Source organism: Trachypithecus francoisi, unplaced genomic scaffold (genome assembly GCF_009764315.1).
Source record: "Trachypithecus francoisi isolate TF-2019V2 unplaced genomic scaffold, Tfra_2.0 Lachesis_group10, whole genome shotgun sequence".
NCBI lineage: Eukaryota > Metazoa > Chordata > Mammalia > Primates > Cercopithecidae > Trachypithecus > Trachypithecus francoisi.
In genome coordinates this window covers 74,794,231-74,812,696 of record NW_022681455.1, presented here as the reverse complement: position 1 = coordinate 74,812,696, position 18,466 = coordinate 74,794,231, and the positions used below count along the sequence as shown (strand labels likewise).

The following is an 18,466-nucleotide window of genomic DNA, read 5'->3' as shown; positions in this document are numbered from 1 at the left end:
TACTCAAAATGCAAAAAAATTAGCAAGGTGTGGTGGTACATGCTTGTAATCTAGGCTATTCTGGAGGCTGACCAGGAGAATTGCTTGACACAGGAGGCGGAGGTTGCAGTGAGCTGAGATTACGCCACTGCACTCTAGCCTGGGCGACAGAGTGAGACTCCATGTTTTATGTTGAGGATGCATGCAGCAAGATGGCTTGCCTACGGTGTGACTGCGCCTTTGTCTGGCCTGGCCTTAGTCCTGTTTATAATCTGGTATTTTATTGCCACAAAGAGTCTGTTTTGTCAGTCTTATGATCTCTATTTTAACATTCATGTTAGTCCATTGTTGTATCTAAACTCCAAAAGAGAGGGGGTATAACGAGACATGTCCAATCTCCTTTCTCTCATGGCTGACAATTCCGTTCTTAAGGTTTTTCTTACATCCTCTTGGCCAAGGAGGGGAGAATATTCTGTCAGTGGGGGGGGCCTTAAGATTTTATTTTTAGCCTACATTCCTAAACCAGTGCCCACTGAAGCGGGACTGGTCCTGCTAGCTTTGGGGCATCATTCTGGCTTTGTGCTGGAGATCCTGGCCTGTTGCTTCCTCTTGTGAGTTCCCTCCATGCAGCACCCTCTCTGTCCCACTCGTAGGCCACTGTTGGGCCTGGTTCAGGGAGGGCCAGGAGCCTGCCTGAGTCCTCCCCCTGGGGAGCCTTTTCTGCTCCTGCTGCTGCTGCTGGAATGATGATGCCTGGTGCATGGATAGGTCTCTGGCCAGCGTTCCAGCCGAGGAGGAGGGAAACCCACCTCTCCCCACCACCTGTCCTTTCTCCTTCCCAAGGTTTTCTAAGCCCTAAAGGGAAGGGCTTCTCCTGTAATCACCCAATGAGTTCATCTAGAGCTGATTCACTGAGAGGGCAATATTTTAGCAGAGAAAGCGTTTAATAAACACAGTGCCAGCCAAGCAGAAGGATGGGAGTTTATTACTCAAATCGACCTCCTCCAAAATTCAAAGACTAGGGTTTTTCAAGGATAGTTTGGTGGGAAGTGGGGCTAGGGAATGGGGAATGCTGGTTGGTGGGTTGAGAGTGAAATCACAGGGGGTCAAAGCTGTCTTCTCATGCTGAGTCAGTTCCTGGGTGAGGATCACAAGACCAGGTAAGCCAGTTTTGTTGTATGGGTTCCTGGTCTGGATGGCACCAGCTGGTCCATCAGAATGCAGGGTCTGGAAAATATTTCCAACACCAATTTTAGGTCAATAATAGTGATTTTATCTATAGGAGCAATTGGGGAGATCATGAATCTTATGACCTCTGGCTACATGTCTCTGGAGCCAGAATTCTAACTTTGTGGCTAATATGTTAGTTTTACAAAGGCAGTTTTAGTCCCCAAGCAAGGAGATGGTTAGTTTTGGGAAGGAGCTGTTATTGTCTTTGTTTTAAAGTTAAGCTAATGGCCAGGTGTGGTGGCTCATATCTGTAATCCCAGCAGTTTGGGAGTGCCAAGGTGGGAGGATTGCTTCAGTTCGGGAGTTAGAGACCAGCTTGGGCAACACAGTGAGACCCTGTTGAAACAAAAAATTTAGCCAGGCATAGCGGCATGCACCTGTGCTCCCAGCTACTCAGGAACCTGAGGTGGGAGGATCACTTGGGCTCAGGAGGTCGAGGCTGCAATGAGCTGTGATTGTGCCCCCGCACTCCAGCCTCGGCAACAGAGAAAGACCATGTCTCAAAGTAAATAAAGAAACAAATACAAATAAAAAATGAAGTTGAACTGAAACTAAATTATTCCCATAGTTAGCTTGGCCTAGGCCCAGGAATGGACAAGGACATCTTAGAGATTAGAAGCAGATGGAGTTAGTTAGGTCCGATTTCTTACACTGTCATAACTTTTGTATGTCATATTTCTCTTACTGTCATAATTCTTGCAAAAGTAGTTTAACTCCCACACATGCCATATCCTTCTTCCTGGGCTAGTGCCTGCCTTGTCTACTCCCTTAAGGCAGAGAGCAGGGAAGAAAAAAAAATGGTTTAAGAATAGGGATAGTGTATCAGGAGTAAGCCCAAAATATTACTGCATTTACACTTAGATGATCATTTAATTCTCCAGTTATTCTAGATAGAGCATCATTTCCAAGGATTAGAATAGTTCAGCAACATGTTAGGGACACACAGCTTCTAAGCAACGGTTCTGGGTTCAGGTCCAGGATTCTATGATGCCAGAGCCTAAGCATATACAAATCCCATTCTGCCTCCTGATACAGGGGTAGGTGGAAGGCTAGAGGGTAGACAGCTCGGGTTTGATTCTGGCTTTCCTGACTGGGTGGAGGCTTTGTGACCTCAGGTGAGCCACTTCACCTGTCTGTACTACAGCCTTCACAGCAGGTATGCCACCCATCATATTGATTACAACACCCCCTATTCTCCATCCGCCACTTAGGATAGGTGTGAAGTTGATGACACAATAGTTGGAAGGGAACTTTTCCAAAATAAAAGCCCTCTTCAGATTCTGCAGATAGAAGTCCTCTTCAGATTTACGGCCAAGACATTTGCGATGCTGTCTTGACTAAATGGACCAGATCCTAGACATTTGGATTCTTGCCCCTGGGATTCTTTGAACACTATGTGATCTTGAGTAAGTCTCACACCCTTTCTGAGACTCAGTTTCACCATTTAGAAGGGGATGGGCTCCACCAGCTCTTCTGTTGTGCTGTAATTTAAGACCATGTGGCAGAAACAGCAGATGCGGCTGTGAAAGCTCCCAGATGTGGTACACTAGCCCCAGGCCCCCTGTCTGCATCTGCCTCTTGGCCAGTTGCCCTGTATCTGTTGTCAAATCCTCCTCTTTGTTTCTAATTTTGCTTATTTACACTGTCTCCTTTCTTTCCCCTTGGTTTTCCAGAGGTTCATCTGTTTTATTTACTTATTTATTTTCTTCAAGAAATTAACTCTGGGATTTGTGTATCAATTCTGTTTGTTTTCTCCTTTTCTGTAGGTTTATTTTGTGTTTGGCTTTGACTTTCAGTTTAATATTTTACTAAATTATTTTTTCTTCTTTTACCTAACTCTGCTCTTTAAAAATAATGAATAGTTTTTTTTGTTTGTTTGTGTGTTTTTGTTTTGAGATGGAGTCTTGCTCTGATGCCCAGGCTGGAGTGCAGTGGCATAATCTCTGCAGGTTTAAGTGACTCTCCTGTCTCAGCCTCTTGAGTAGCTGGGATTACAAGTGCCTGCCACCACGCCCGGCTAATTTTTGTATTTTTAGTAGACACAAGGTTTCGCCATGGTAGCCAGGCTGGTCTTGAACTCCTGACCTCAGGTAATCCTCTCACTTTGGTCTCCCAAAATGTTGGGATTACAGGTGTGAACCACCACACCTGGCCAAAAATAATGAACAAGCATTTAAGGGAATAAATGTTTCCTCTAAGTTTTGATATGCTGACATTCTGGCTTTTGCTGCTTCCTTGAGGGCCTGCAGTTGAGTTTTTAGTTTCTTTTCTAACATGCTTTAATTTAGGCATTTTTTTTAACCCCTAGAATTAGATTTCTGTTTAAATTTTTATTATTGATGTTAAGTTACTGTTTTAGTGCTTTCAAGTTAGAGAATATGGCCTGTGTACTTTTCCTTTTTCCTCTGATTTTCTTTCCTTTTCTTTCAGCATAGCTTAGTATTTGTTCAATGTTGTTAAAAGTTCTGTGGACTTTCAAGAAAAAGATTATATTAACTGTTTGTAGAGTATACTTTTTTTTTTTTGTGGAGAAAGAATAAACCTTTTTTCAACTTTCATTTTAGATTCAGGGGATACATGTACACATTTGTTACCTGGGTATATTGCATGATGCTGAGGTTTGGAGTATGAATGATTCCATCACCCAGGTACTGACCATAATACCCAATAGTTAGTTTTTTAATCCTTGTCTTCCCCTCCCCTCTCCCCTCTGTAGTACCTAGTGTCTGTTGTTGTCATCTGTGTGCCCATGAGTATAGGGTATACATTTATTCATTCCAATGTATTCTAAGGTCCATATCTTTTTTTTTTTTTTTTTCTGAGTCAGAGTTTCGCTCTTGTTGCCCCGGCTGGAGTGCAATGGCGTGATCTCAGCTCACCACAACCTCCACTTTCCGGGTCCAAGGGATTCTCCTGCCTCAGCCTCCTGAGTAGCTGTGATTACAGACCTGCACCACCATGCTCAGCTAATTTTGTATTTTTAGTAGAGACGGGGCTTCTCCACGTTGGTCAGGCTGGTCATGAACTCCCGACCTCAGGTGATCCATCCACCTCGGCCTCCCAAAGTGCTGGGATTACAGGTGTGGGCCACCATGCCTGGCCAAGGTCCAGATCTTTTATAACTTCATATTGTCCTTTTGTTTGCTTGAGCTAAATGTGTAGTGCTTATTAAGTTTCTTCAGGCAAAATGATTCAAAAGCATTCTTTTTATTTCTAAGAGTTCTTGCCTTATCTGTACATGGCAATATTATTAACCACATAACTCTACAAATCTTATTATATTGACATGAAGTTATCTTTGTTGCAGCTAATGCATTTTCTCTATAATTTTACTTTGTTGCTGGTATTCATTCATTCATTTATTCATTGAATATACACAGTGAACACCTGCTGTGCTGAAGAGACACTAATGAGCAAAATAGCCAAGAACCCTGTGGCCTCATGGAGTTTTCTTTCTAGTTGAAGAAAAATAAACAACAATAGTAAATGAACAAAAATAAGTAGTAAAACATGGCATGTTTGAGGCTGATCAGTGCCATAGAGAAAAGTAAACAAGAAATGGGGACAAGGAATCTTGGGGAGTGGGGGCATTCAGATTTTATAGGAAATTCAGGAAAGGACTCACTGAAAAGGTAACATACAGCAAAGATCTAAAGCAGGTGAGGAGTGAGCTGTGTGGATATCTAGGGAGAGGTTGTCTCAGACAGAGAGGACGGCAAATGCAAGGGCCCTGAGGCAGGAGTGCACCTGGCAAGTTGGAAGAGCAGTAAAGAGGCTCGTGTAGCTGGAGCTGGATCCATGAGGGGAGACTGGAGGAGGATTAGGTCTGGGAGGATATATATGGGGAGAGGGTTGGCAGATCCTGCGGGGCTTGTCAGGACTTTGTCTTCTGCTCTGAAGAAGACGGGGAGCCAGGGAGTTAATGAGATCGAACTGACCTTTGCATGTGTCTTTTTTGGTTGTGGTGTGGTAGATCCCTTTTCCCTAGTAGGTCCTTTCCCATTCTTTTATATCTAATCTTTCTAAGTCCTTTGGTCTTGTGTAACAAGTGGCACGTTGTTAGAATTTTTTTTTTTTTTCTTTTAGAGACAGAGTCTCCCTCTGTTGCCCAGGCTGGAGTGCAGTGGCATGATCTCAGCTTACTGCAACCTCTGCCTCCTGGATTCAAGCAATTCTCCTGCCTCAGCCTCCTGAGTAGCTGGGATTACAGGCACCTGCCACCACGCCTGGCTAATTTTTGTATTTTTAGTAGAGACAGGGTTTCACCATGTTGGCCAGGCCGGTCTCGAACTCCTGACCTCATGATCTGCCCACCTCGGCCTCCCAAAGTGGTGCTGGGGTTACAGGAGTGAGCCATCATGCCCGGCCTTTTTTTTTGTTTTTTTTTTTTACTTTAAGTTCTGGGATACATGTGCAGAACGTGCAGGTTTGTTACATAGGTATACATATGCCTTGGTGGTTTGCTGTACCTATCAACCTGTCATCTAGATTTTAAGCTCCGCGTGCATTAGGTATTTGTCTTAATGTTCTCCCTCCCCTTGCCCCCCACCCCCGACAGACCCCAGTGTGTGATGTTCCCTTCCTTGTGTCCATGTGTTCTCATTGTTCAACTTATGAGTGAGAACATGTGGTGTTTGATTTTCTGTTTCTGTGTTAGTTTGCTGAGAATGATGGTTTCTAGCTTCATCCATGTCCCTGCAAAGGACATGAACTTCCCCTTTTTTATGACTGCATAGTATTCCATGGTATATATGTGCCACATTTTCTTTAGCCAGTCTATCATTGATGGGCATTTGGGTTGGTGCCAAGTCTTTGCTATTGTGAATAGTGTTGCAATAAACATACATGTGCATGTGTCTTTATAGTAGGGTGATTTATAATCCTGAATCTGAAGATCTTTTCTCCATAGGAAAATGTTTTAATGTTTATAGCTGTAATTGCCATGTTTCTTATGGTGTTTCTGTTTCTAAAGTTTTCTTTTTCTTTCCTATTTCATTCTTTTTTACTCCATCTCCTTCTGAACAGATAACTATTATCTTAAATCAGTGTTATATTACATTTTTAAAGAACACTTTATTTTGTTATTATTAGTAATGACATTTTGGTCTTATTACAAAAACAAAAACAACAACAACAAAAAAAACTAATGCTTTGGAATCAGACTTCTTGGGTTAGAATTTCTACTGTACTACTTCCTAGCTGTGTACCCTTGGCAATTACTTAGCCTCTCTGTGCTGTGTTTCCTCATTTGGAGATAATAGTCGTAATTATGTCACAGGATTGTTGCAATATCAAATTAGTTAATATAAGTGAGGTGCCCAATGTCTGCTAAATAGCACTCAGTAAGTGTTAGTCATTATTGTTAATTTAAAAATTATTAGAAAAATATAAAAAATCAGAGAATTTTATCCAGATTCCCAGTGCCCATAACCACTATTGACCCTATATAGAGAGTGAAACAAAAGTGAAACCTTACTGTGCATACTATTTGGTAGCTTGCATTTTTCACCTAAAATAATCTGCAATAAACGTAATTGTGGCAAAACTTCTGTGCCCCAGCTTTAATAATTTCCTAATAAATTTCTAAGCCAGGAATTGACGGCTTTAAGCATATATGCATCATTAAAGTGTTTGTCAAAATGTCCTACAATTTTAAAAATCAATTTACAGTCTTATCAATCTCGTATGACGCTTTTCAGTTTATTAACATTAACGTCCAGTGCTATAAATTTCAAAGACATGATGCAAAGATTATGCACATACTGTATTACAAATTATGTTGAACATTTTCATTTGCCTATTGCCATTTGTTTATATTTATATATGACTATGTCCTTTTGCCTTTTTCTTATTGACTTGTAGGAACTTTTTATATGAGAAGACTATTAGTAGGTCTAGGTCTTTTCTGACATATGTATGTTGCAACATTCCTCCTTTTCATGTTGTAAATTAATGTTTATAATATGCATTCTTAGTGGTATATAAAGCATTCGATTCAACTCCAATCTATTATGATAAATATCAAGTCAATTGCCAGAAAAATTTCTCAAGTTTTTCTTTTCATTGAGTAATTGTTATCTGAATTATCCATGCTGTGTTCACTGTCTCAAATGGATTTTTTAATTCAGAGATTATATTTTTTTTCTGAAAGTAGTCTTTCCCACTCTCATATTTGTTCCCTTTTCACAGATGCACCAACCTCTTGAATCTCATTGAAAATATGAATTAGGTAGTTTCTAGAATGTTCTCTCTTTTGGCAGCAGTTTTGTTTCATGGGAGTTACTTTGATTCTGCATTGTTTCTTCCTATTTAAATGACTAAACTTTTCACACATCCTATTGTGTTTATTTGCCCATACTTATAGAAGAGTGAGCACAGAAATGACAAGTGTCCTTGTTCTAACATTTCATACCGGGATAAAGGGAGACAGGAGTCTTTTGTGTTTTTTTGAATTCTGTTTTGTCAGATCAGGAGTCCTATTCCTGACATTTGGGCGGGGCTGCAGTGGAGACAGGGGCATAACAGGCAGCCTTCATGCCAGATGGAGAGCCATCTTCTCCACGTTGGTTCTATACATCTCAAAGTCAGAAGGGGTCCTATTCCTCTCTGAAGGGACACAAGTGTCCTATTTGGAAGCAGTAGTGGCAGCGTCCTTCACTCACTCTGTGGTGTACTGGCCACCATGGACACACGCTGTGGCACCCTTCCCCTGCCCGCTGCTCCAGGTGCTGACATCTCTCTTCCTGCATATGAATGGGAGTCGGCGACCCCCACCCAGTCCCTGATGGTCTCAGCCAGGGTCATTATTGGGCTCTGTTGAAACACCTTTTAGGGATGACAGCCGGTCAATTCCCTTTTATCTGTATTTTCACGAGTGTGAGACCCCCAAATACTCTAGATGGTTCACACTCAGGGCATAAATAATATCGAATTGTGCCCCAGGAAAGCAATTCTTTGGTTAGTGTTCTTTCAATTCTTCAAATTATGGCAAAGAGAAAATCTCAGAGGGCTCTGGTGTATCCTTAACACTCTAACACTTGCTCTTTGCTGATCTCCCATTAAAAAGGGGACGGAGCAGTCTTTAGATTGAGAGTCTTTGGTAAGCAACACCATCTGCTTGCACATGCATGACCTTGATTTCCATTTGTTTATCTTTTTTTTTTTTTTTTCTGAAACGGAGTCTCGCTCCATTGCCAGGCTGCAGTGCAGTGGCGCAGTCTCGGCTCACTGCAACCTCCGCCTCCCAGGTTCAAGTGATTCTCCTGCCTCAGCCTCCCAAGTAGCTGGGACTATAGGCGTGTGCCACCATGTCCACCTAATTTTTTTATAGTTTTAGTAGAGACGGGGTTTCACCATGTTGGCCAGGATTGTCTTGATCTCCTGACCTGGTAATCTGCCTGCCTTGGCCCCAAAGTACTGGGATTACAGGCATAAGCCACCATGCCCGACCTTTTTTTTTTTTTTTTGAGAGAGACAGGGTCTTGCTTTGTCACCCAGGCTGGAGTAAATGGTGCTATAAAAGCTCACTGCAGCCTTGACCTTCTGGACACAAGCGATTCTTCTACCTCAGCCTCTCAAGTAGCTGGGACTACTGGCGTGCGCCACCATACCCAGCTAAATTTTTTAATTTTTTCTAGAGACAGGGTCTTGCTGTGTTGCCCAGGCTGATCTTGGACTGCTGGCCTCAGGCGATCCTCCTGCCTCAGCCTCTCTAAGTGCTAAGATGACAGACATGAGCCACGACGACGACCTGTGTATCTTTCTGTTTGTTTTGTTTTGTTTGTTTTTAACAATTATTTTCTATTTGTAACAAGTGATTTTGGATTTCCTTCTAAGGAAGAAATAAAAAGTGTCCTTTAAAATTAAATTTATTATTAAAAAAGCAAAACAGATATTTCAACACTGATACACAGATCTAGCAAAATCCACAAAGGTAGCATCTGAATGGATAAAGTTAAAATTTACCCAACATAGCTCTGTTTTCTTTCTATTACTTTAATTTGTAGGAATCCCTGGAAGTCCCTGCTGTGTGGATAGCACCCTTCTCGATTTCCAGCAAAGATACAGATGCTCTCTTGTGTTTGTATTTCTTTTGGTAATTTCCGTGGAAATTTGGAAGAAAATTTGGAATATTAAATGTGGAGGCGTAGAGGCTCAAATTGTCTTCTGTGCTTTGAATCACCTAGCCCATTTTTGGAAGCTGCCTGAGAAGATTCATGAATGGAGAGAAAACATTGTGATGAAAATTTTAAACTTTGGTTAGGAACGATCTTTGAGAGCGAGCAGTTTTGGGGTCTTTTTTCTTTCCCACTGATTCAAATGCTTTTAGAATGTCCCTTTTCGTTCCTCACACTCATCTGATCCTCTTACTAGCTGGAAAAATCTTTGTGGTCAAGAAACAAACTGAAGCCTCCATGTTTATTATTATAATATTAGTAGTAGCTGGGCATGGTGGCGTGTGCCTATAATCTCAGCTTGTTGGGATGCTGAGGCAGGAGGATTGCTTGAGCCCAGGAGTTCAAGACTGGCGTGAGCAACATAGCAAGACCCTATCTCTGCCAAAAAAGAAAAAAAAGAAGAAAAAAAAAAACAGCCAGGTGTGGTGGCGTGTGCCTTTAGTCTCAGCTGGTTGAAAGCTGAGGCAGGAGGACTGTTTGAGCCCAGCAGGTTAAGGCTACAGTGAGCTGATTGTGCCGCTGCACTCCAGCCTTGGTGACAGAACAAGACCCTGTCTCTAAAATAATAATAATGACATTAGTCACAGTAATAATAATCATGATGATGCCACTAATTGAACACTTGCTAAATGCCAAATGCTGCTGTGCTTATCATTTTACATGCATCATTATCTTTCAATTTCACAAGAATTCTATGAAAAAGGAATTTGTATTCCAATTTATAGATGAGAAAAAGAGGCCCAGAGAGGCTGACCAGCCTGTCTAAGGTTATGAGATGAGATTTGCATCCAGACATGGTTTGACTCCAGGGCTTGTGCACTTAACCACTAAGGGATGCCGTTTCTCAAGAGACTGACTACAGCACACTTTGGGCAAACTTCTGCAGAGAAAATAGCACCATGAAGTTAAGTCCATGGTCACCTAAATACAGTTGAGTGCCAGGATGGCAAGGTGGCACCCTATGTAGGATGAAAGGTAGAAATGCTGGAAGAGCATGACAAGAATGTATTTACAGCCAGGCAGTGGGGTTTGCAGCTGGGATTACAGACAGCTCATATCTGTAATCCCTGCAATTTTGGAGGATAGGGTGAGATCACTTGAGGTCAGGAGTTCAAGACTAGCCTGGGAAACATAGCCAGCTCCCATCTCTACCAAAAAAAAAAATTTTTTTTTTAAATTAGCTGGGCATAGTGGCACAAGCCTATAGTCTCCAGCTACTCAGGAAGCTGAGGCAGGAGGATCGCTTGAACCCAGGAGCTCGAGGCTTCAGTAAGCTATGATTGCACTATTGCACTCCAGTCTGGGTGACAGAGTGAGACCCTATCTCTAAAAGCAACAACAACAATATCAACAAGAAATTTACGATGAGGGGTCTTCATAGCATTCTTTCAGACTAAGAAACTACTTAATGGACAAAAAGTAGGTAAAAATATACAGTGATTTAATGATACAACTAAGAAAACTGTATAAGTGTGTGTGGAGAGTGAGAACTTTCCCTCCTATGTACACAAGATATACATTTTTTTCTGCTGTTCATGGAAGAGTTACAAAAATGTATAGTGTACCTGGCAGTATACCATGCACACTACCCCCATCCAACATACTGAAAAACAAACCAAAACAAGCCAAAAACCCCTCAACATACATTTTTTGAAGTAGAGTTTTATATAGGCCTCCTTTTCATATCCTGATCAATAAAATAATATCAAATAGAGTCATGAAATTTGTCCTGCTCCCTTGTCTCCCTTCAGGTTTAAGTTACTGAGCCAGGAGGAAGGCGAGTACTTCAATGTGCCTGTGCCACCAGAAGGAAGTGAGGGCAACGAAGAACTGCGGCAGAAATTTGAGGTGAGGTTTCTTTTCTTTCTCTCTTCTTTCTTTTTTCTCTTTATTTTTTCCTTCCTTCCTTCTTCTCTCTCCTCTTTCTCTCTTATTCTTTCTTTTTTATTTTTCCCTCCCTCCCTTCCTTCCTTCCTTCCTTCTTTCCTTCCTTCCTTCCTTCTTCCTCCCTCTCTCTTTTCTTTCTTTCTTACTTTCTCCCTTTCTTTCTTGCTTTCTTTCTCTTTCTTGTTTTCTTTCTCTTGCTCTTTCTTGCTGTCTTTCTTGCTTGCTTTCTCTCTCTCTTTTCTTACTTTTTTCCTTCCTTCCTTCCTCTCTCTTTCTCTTTCCCTCTCATTCGTTATCTTCTTTCTCTCTCTGTCCTTCCATTCTTTGTTTCTTTCTCTCTCCTTCCTTCTTCCTTTCCTCCTTCCTTCCTTTCCTCCCTTCCTTCTTTCCTTCATTCCTTCCTCCCTCCCTCCCTCCCTTCCTCTCTCCCTCTCTTTTCTTTTTCCTTCCTTCCTCCTTCCTTCCTTCCTCTCTCTCTTTCCTTCCTTCCTTCCTCCTTCCTTCCTTCCTTCCTCCTTCCTTCCTTCCTTCCTTCCTTCCTTCCTTCCTTCCTTCCTTCCTTCCTCTCTCTCTTTCCTTCCTTCCTTCCTTCCTTCCTTCCTTCCTTCCTCCTTCCTTCCTTCCTTCCTTCCTTCCTTCCTTCCTTCCTTCCTTCCTTCCTTCTTTCTTTCTTTCTTTCTCCCCTTTCTCTCTCTCTTCCTCTATCTTCTCTCTCTCTCTCTCTTCTTTCTTCATCTCCTTTCTTTCAACAATGGGAACCAGTTAGGTTTGCTGCTGTGCTGATTTTCCTGTTTATGGCATGGTTCCTACCAAGACTTTTCATGACTCTGAGCCTTTGCAAGGTTGTTTCGTCTCCTAGAAAACTCTGATTAATCCTTCAAGACCCCAATTAAATGCCCTTGCCTTATGAAGTTATTCCCGCTTCCCTGTCTGCATTCAGACTTAGACATTTCTTCAAAAGTGCTTATTCACTGCCCACCATTTTGATGGACTGGAATGGTAGTCACGGTGAATGAAATAAGTAGACAGAGGGCGGGGCGCGGTGGCTCACGCCTGTAATCCCAGCACTTTGGGAAGCTGAGGCAAGCAGATCATTTGAGGTCAGGAGTTCGAGACCAGCCTGGCCAATATGGTTAAACCCCGTCTCTACCAAAAACACAAAAAAATTAGCCAAGCATGGTGGTGCATGCCTTTAATACCAGCTACTTGGGAGGTTGAGGCACAAGAATTGTTCTGGGTGGCAGAGGCGGCAGTGAGCCAAGATCGCGTCACTGCACGATCAGTAATGCTCTGTTGCCCAGGCTGCAGTGCAGTGGCGCGATTTTGGCTCACTGCAGCCTGGGCAACGGAGCAAGACTTGGTCTCAAAAAAAAAAAAAAAAAAGAGTAGACAGAGAAGTGATATATTTTGGAGGCTGAGTCAACTAGGCTTGCTGATGGATGGAATCCGGATTGGCTCTATTGGCAGAATGGTGCTATATAGTTAACGAATGGAATTGATTGTGCTAATGACTTCATGAAATACCCTGGGGGTAGATCTTCCCAGAGAATAGTTTTATCAAATGGAAAGCCCTTGGCTGTGACCTTGAGTTACATTGCTGGCTCTACTTCTACCTGAGATAAACCCCTTTCCTTCTATGGGGACAAATAAACACCATTTTCAGCTACGTAAGAGGTGTATAGGTGTATAGGACACATCCCTGCTTTACAAATAACATATTCGGGGGAAGATAGGTTTGAATGCTTACATTATATGTGCATTGAGTGATTTTAGTGGTTTCCTGAGGGAAAACACATTATTTTGTTCCCACAAACTCAATACACTGAGTCTGGTGGGAGATGATCAATTCTAGATAAGCCATGATGGCCTACTAACTCCCCAAAAATGTGTATAATAGCATAGCTAAAATGAAATGGATTTTTATTATTGTTATTCATCAAATAATGACACAAGCGAATAAAAAAATGTGTAAAGACCATGTAAAGTCCTGTGAAAGAGAGATCAGGTACCTTGATACCTTGAGAACATGTACAAAAGAAATGTCACGTAGTTTGAGAGGATGGGGAGGTGTCAGGGAGGAAACAGCAATGGAATTTTACCACGTAAAAAGAGGGGAAAATGTATTCCATTCTGCAAACAGCATGTGCAAAGGCCCTGTGGTTGGGGGTTATATAGCAACCATGTGAGACTGAAAGAAGACCAGCCTGGGTAGAGCAGAGAAAGCCAAAGAGAGTCCAAGGCTGGGGAAGTAGGTGTGGGTCAGAGTATGCAGGGCTGTGCTGGCCTTGACAAGGATTTTAGCATTTATCCCAAGAGTATTTATCCAAAGGATTTTAGCATTTATCCCAAGAGCATTTATCCAAGAGTACTTATCCCAAGAGTATTTATCCCAAGGATTTTAGCATTTATCCCAAAAGCATTTACCCAAGAGTGCTTATCCCAAGAGTATTTATCCCAAGGATTTTGGCATTTATCCCAAGAGCATTTATCCCACGGATTTTAGCATTTATCCCAAGAGTATTTATCCCAAGGATTTTAGCATTTGTTCCAAGAGCATTTTTCCCAAGAGTGTTTACCCAGGAGCATTTATCCCAAGGATTTTTTTTTTTGGAGATGGAGTCTTACTCTGTCACCCAGGCTGGAGTGCAGTGGCCCGATTTCGGCTCACTGCAAGCTCCGCTTCCTGGGTTCATGCCATTCTCCTGCCTCAGTCTCCTGAGTAGCTGGAACTACAGGTGCCCGTTGCCACGCCTGGCTAATTTTTTGTATTTTTAGTAGCGATGGGATTTCACCGTGTTAGCCAGGATGCTCTCAATCTCCTGACTTTGTGATCCACCTGCCTCGGCCTCCCAAAGTGCTGGGATTACAGGCGTGATATCCCAAGGATTTTAGCATTTATCCTGAGAGCCAGTTACCACACGTGGTGTATTTCAGTACGTCAGGGTTGGTTGCCTCTGGTTAGGCGGCTTTGAATTCTAGGGGTCTATATTGCAGACATGAAAAGGCAACCATTAGTGAGTGTATTCCTGTTTCTGAAGGCACATCGTACACAGCAAGATAAAGGACAAGGTTGTTGAAAGAAACAAACTTTTTTTTTTTTTTTTTGAGACAGAGTCTCGCTCTGTGGCCCGGGCTGGTGTGCAGTGGCCGGATCTCAGCTCACTGCAAGCTCTGCCTCCTGGGTTTATGCCATTCTCCTGCTTCAGCCTCCCGAGTAGCTGGGACTACAGGCGCCCGCCACCTCACCCGGCTAGATTTTTGTATTTTTTAGTAGAGACGGCGTTTCACCGTGTTAGCCAGGATGGTCTCGATCTCCTGACCTCGTGATCTGCCCGTCTCGGCCTCCCATAGTGCTGGGATTACAGGCTTGAGCCACCGCGCCCGGCCGAAAGAAACAAGCTTTCTATCAAGTTTGTTTTTCCCTCAACTTGATAGAAATAGTGCTTAGGGGCCAGGCATGGTGGCTCACGCCTGTAATCCCAGCACTTTAGGAGACTGAGGCAGGAGGGTTGCTTGAGCCCAGGAGTTTGAGACCAGCCTGGGCAATATAGTGACTCTGCCTCATTATTTAAAAAAATATATATTTTTTAAAAATAAAAATAAAAAAAGAAATAACTTGTATTCCCAAATTCCTTGTCTTGAGCCTGTGCCTTCCCTGCATGCTGGAAGATAGTGATAGTTCTGACTCAGTGGGGCCCGCCCTTCCTGGAAACAAGTGGAACGGACACATTGGCCTTGAGCTTGTCAGTCATTCTCCAGTGACCTCGATAACAGAGACTTGTTCCCAAAGTCTTGGACTCAAGCCCAAGTGAACTGATAAAAGCATCTTCCCTCCAAGTAGAACTAAAAACTGGATGCTGTTTGATACAAATTAAGACAGGAAGGCCGTCCTTCCAGAGAACACCTTCCATCTCTTTCCCCCAACTTGCTGGTGAAGTATCCATTTGCTGCTGTGATAGAAATGTGCTATTAAGGGTGAAAAACACAAGGCCGGTATTTTCTTGTATACAGTGAAGTCTCAGTTTCTTTTTTTTTTTTTTGAGACAGAGTCTCGCTCTGTCACCCAGGCTGGAGTGCAGTGGCCGGATCTCAGCTCACTGCAAGCTCTGCCTCCCGGGTTTCCGCCATTCTCCTGCCTCAGCCTCCCGAGTAGCTGGGACTACAGGCGCCCGCCACCTCGCCCGGCTAGTTTTTTGTATTTTTTAGTAGAGACGGGGTTTCACCGTGTTAGCCAGGATAGTCTCGATCTCCTGACCTCATGATTCGCCCGTCTCGGCCTCCCAAAGTGCTGGGATTACAGGCTTGAGCCACCGCGCCCAGCCGTCTCAGTTTTACAAAATGATTTCTTCTGTCCTGGGGCAGCCAGAGGGACATTTCAGAACACCAAGGAAAAGATTTTCTACGCAAACAGTACATTTGTCTGGGCCGGTAATTGGCTTGGAATAGGAAACTGTTTTGTCCGCATGCAACAAATTGTGTCCCTTTATTTCTAGCAAGAGCCTGCAAAAGCTTGTTTATGCCTGAATTATAATCGCTCCATACTGTAGTTGTTGATTAAAAAAAATGTTTCCAACAGACCGAAAATTGTTCTCAGGCTTACAGAGGAATTTCAGTTGACCTTGAACGTGAGAAATGTAATCCCTGGGAGATAACCAATTAGCACCCGGAATGACCTCAGAAATTACTTTCAAGCCTCTTATCTGGAGGAATCCTGAGTGACAGTAAAATCGAGCTGCTAGAATTGGGGTAATAGAATTTCATGGTAGTGTGAGCTTGGTGCAGTTGCCACACGTGGTATACTTCAGAACGTCAGAGCTGGCTCTGTTTGGTTAGGGGGCTTTCAGTCGACCGTGGGCTTGGGAAGAGAAGACTCCATTTTGGATGGCGCACAGTAGGATTTCTCAGAGTCTTAAAATGTATTTATTTAACAAAGTGCTTACTGTGTGCCATTTAGGATTCTAAGTGCTTTGCAAATATTAACTCCAGTAATTTAATCCTTACAACAACCTAGAATGGTAGGTACTGTTATCACGCCATTTTACTTTTACAAATGAAGAAACTGAGGCCCACAGAGGTTTAAGTAACTTTTCAAGGCCCCAGAGCCGCTGGTTGTCCCGGGTTTGAGTTCTCCCCAGAAACAGACTATAAGGATTCAAGTGCAAGTACTTTATTTGGGAGGTGATCCTGGAAGCACCATAAGTTAATAAAGAAGCATTGCCAGAAAAGGTGGGAAACCAGGAAAGTATTATCAAGCAAGCTACCGCTGTGGGCAGCTAGGGTTTAACCCTGCTGGAGAACTCTCTAGTCAGCGCAGAATGCATGCCTCAGAATTTCCCAATCAAGGGACAGGAAGCTGAGGGGTTATCCATTGGCTCTCCTTCCATTGCAGGCTAAGGGCTGCTCCCAGGGGAATCCACCCACCAGCACTTTCAATGTGCCCTGTGCACTGTGCCTGCTCCTACAACCAGAAAATAAGCTGCAGACAAAGAATCGCAGATGTTTGCTGTTAGCAGCCCCAGGTGTAGAGAGTAGCATGCTGGTGGTGTCTTGGAAGAACACCAGTGATCGTATCTGTGCAATGTAGCCTAATGGTTAAGTGTGATGGCATGAGAGCCAGACTGCCTAGATTTGAATCCCAATTCTGCCACCTCCTTGCTGAGTGGCTATGAACAAGTTGCTTTGTCTCTCTGAGCTTCTGATTCCCTACCTGTAAAATGGGGAATTATAGAATTATAGTACTTCTTACTTCATGAGGTTATGTGAGGATTGAATGAGGTAATGCATTTAGCAGAGTGTCTTACACGTCATACACATCCAGATGTTAGATGCTAGCATCATGGTTGTTATAATTATCAGCTCCCCTTTGGGATAAATAAAGCTCAGAACATCCTCTTTCTGGGCTTTGGAAGGGCTGCTTGGAGGTTAGGGAGAATCTACAGGGACTCCTAGCCTACAGAGGTCCTTGCCCCACTGCTAGGTAGCTGGGAGTGCCTGTAGTAGTTCCTTGTAGGGGTGGAGTGGCAGAGGAATCTGCAGTTTTAGCCAGGACAGGCATTCATCATCAGGAGTGGAGCCCAGAGCCTGGCTGCTGGGGCTTCTCCACTGTCCCCTTTTGCTGTCTGGAAGGTGACTTGGCTCTTTGCTCAGAAATGCTATTTGCTTTCTCTCTTAGCGTTGAGTTCTAGGGCTCTAAATTACAGACATGAAAAGGCAACCATTAGCGTATTCCTGTTTCTTCAAGCACATCCTACCCAGCAAGATAAAGGATGAGTTTAATTTGTGCCTCAATTTTAAAATGTTCGCTCTTTGATGCAGTGTGTCCTGGGCATTGTCCCCTTGGAACAATAGGATATTTCGAAGGACAAAGGACGGGACTCCTGTCCTCTGAAGGCTCACTGTGTAGGGGCCACAAACCCGGGTGTTTTCAGGAGCCAGGCAAACAAGAAGAAGGCGAAAGAGCCTGTATCACCCAGTGTTAGCAGATCCCCTTCTTCAAAAGAAGCTGGGGGTCTGGGTTTTCATATCTCCAAATTTTCAACAGTTGGCGACTAATTAAATATTAAAATGATAGCAAACACTGTGCAGACCAGATCAACAGGGTTATTAGACTTCTTTTTTTTTGTTCCAGGGTTATTAGTCTTCTGATCTAGATTCTAGAAGTTAAATTAACATGCCCATGGGAAACGTTGTAAAAGCAAGCTGGGAGGGAGGGAGGAAAGAGGGCTGCCAGCCCCGGATTCAGAGGAGAGAAGGGAGTTTCTAGCGCTGAGGGATGAGGCTGTTAGCTGCTCCTTGAAGGACAAGGAAAAAATCAACCCCACCCCACCCCCACCCCCAACCCCCACCAAAAAAAGTCCTTATCTGTTTTGCTAATCAAAGTCAAATGAAGAAATCGGGAAGTTTGAGGTCTGTGCTCAGGCTTCATGGGGAGTGTGTGCTGGGACTCGCAGGTGAATGGGAAGGTTCCCAGGATGGGAACTGAGGACTGGGACAGGCAGGACTTGGATCTTCACAGTCTGGAGAACGGAGTGTGTGAATCCAATGGGTCCTGAGCCAGGATTCAAAGAAGGCAGGACACACGGTGATAAGGTGATGGGGGGTGGAGCGGGGAGGGGAGGAGGGAATGTGTTTGGGTCAGGCCAGCTTGGGGGTGATGATTTAGGAGGGTGTGAGGACATAGCCCAGGAAAGGTG

General features: G+C 43.4%; 1 protein-coding gene across 2 annotated transcripts in view; it reads left to right on the top strand.

Annotated features, from left to right (window-relative positions):
- Positions 1–18,466, top strand: part of PRKCB (protein kinase C beta) — a 391,108-nt gene that overhangs the window by 271,552 nt on the left and 101,090 nt on the right. For both annotated transcript variants that reach the window (XM_033217733.1, XM_033217732.1), the window contains exon 8: positions 11,138–11,234. In XM_033217733.1, the coding sequence (XP_033073624.1) occupies positions 11,138–11,234 (97 nt within the window). The remainder of the gene's footprint in view (positions 1–11,137; positions 11,235–18,466) is intronic.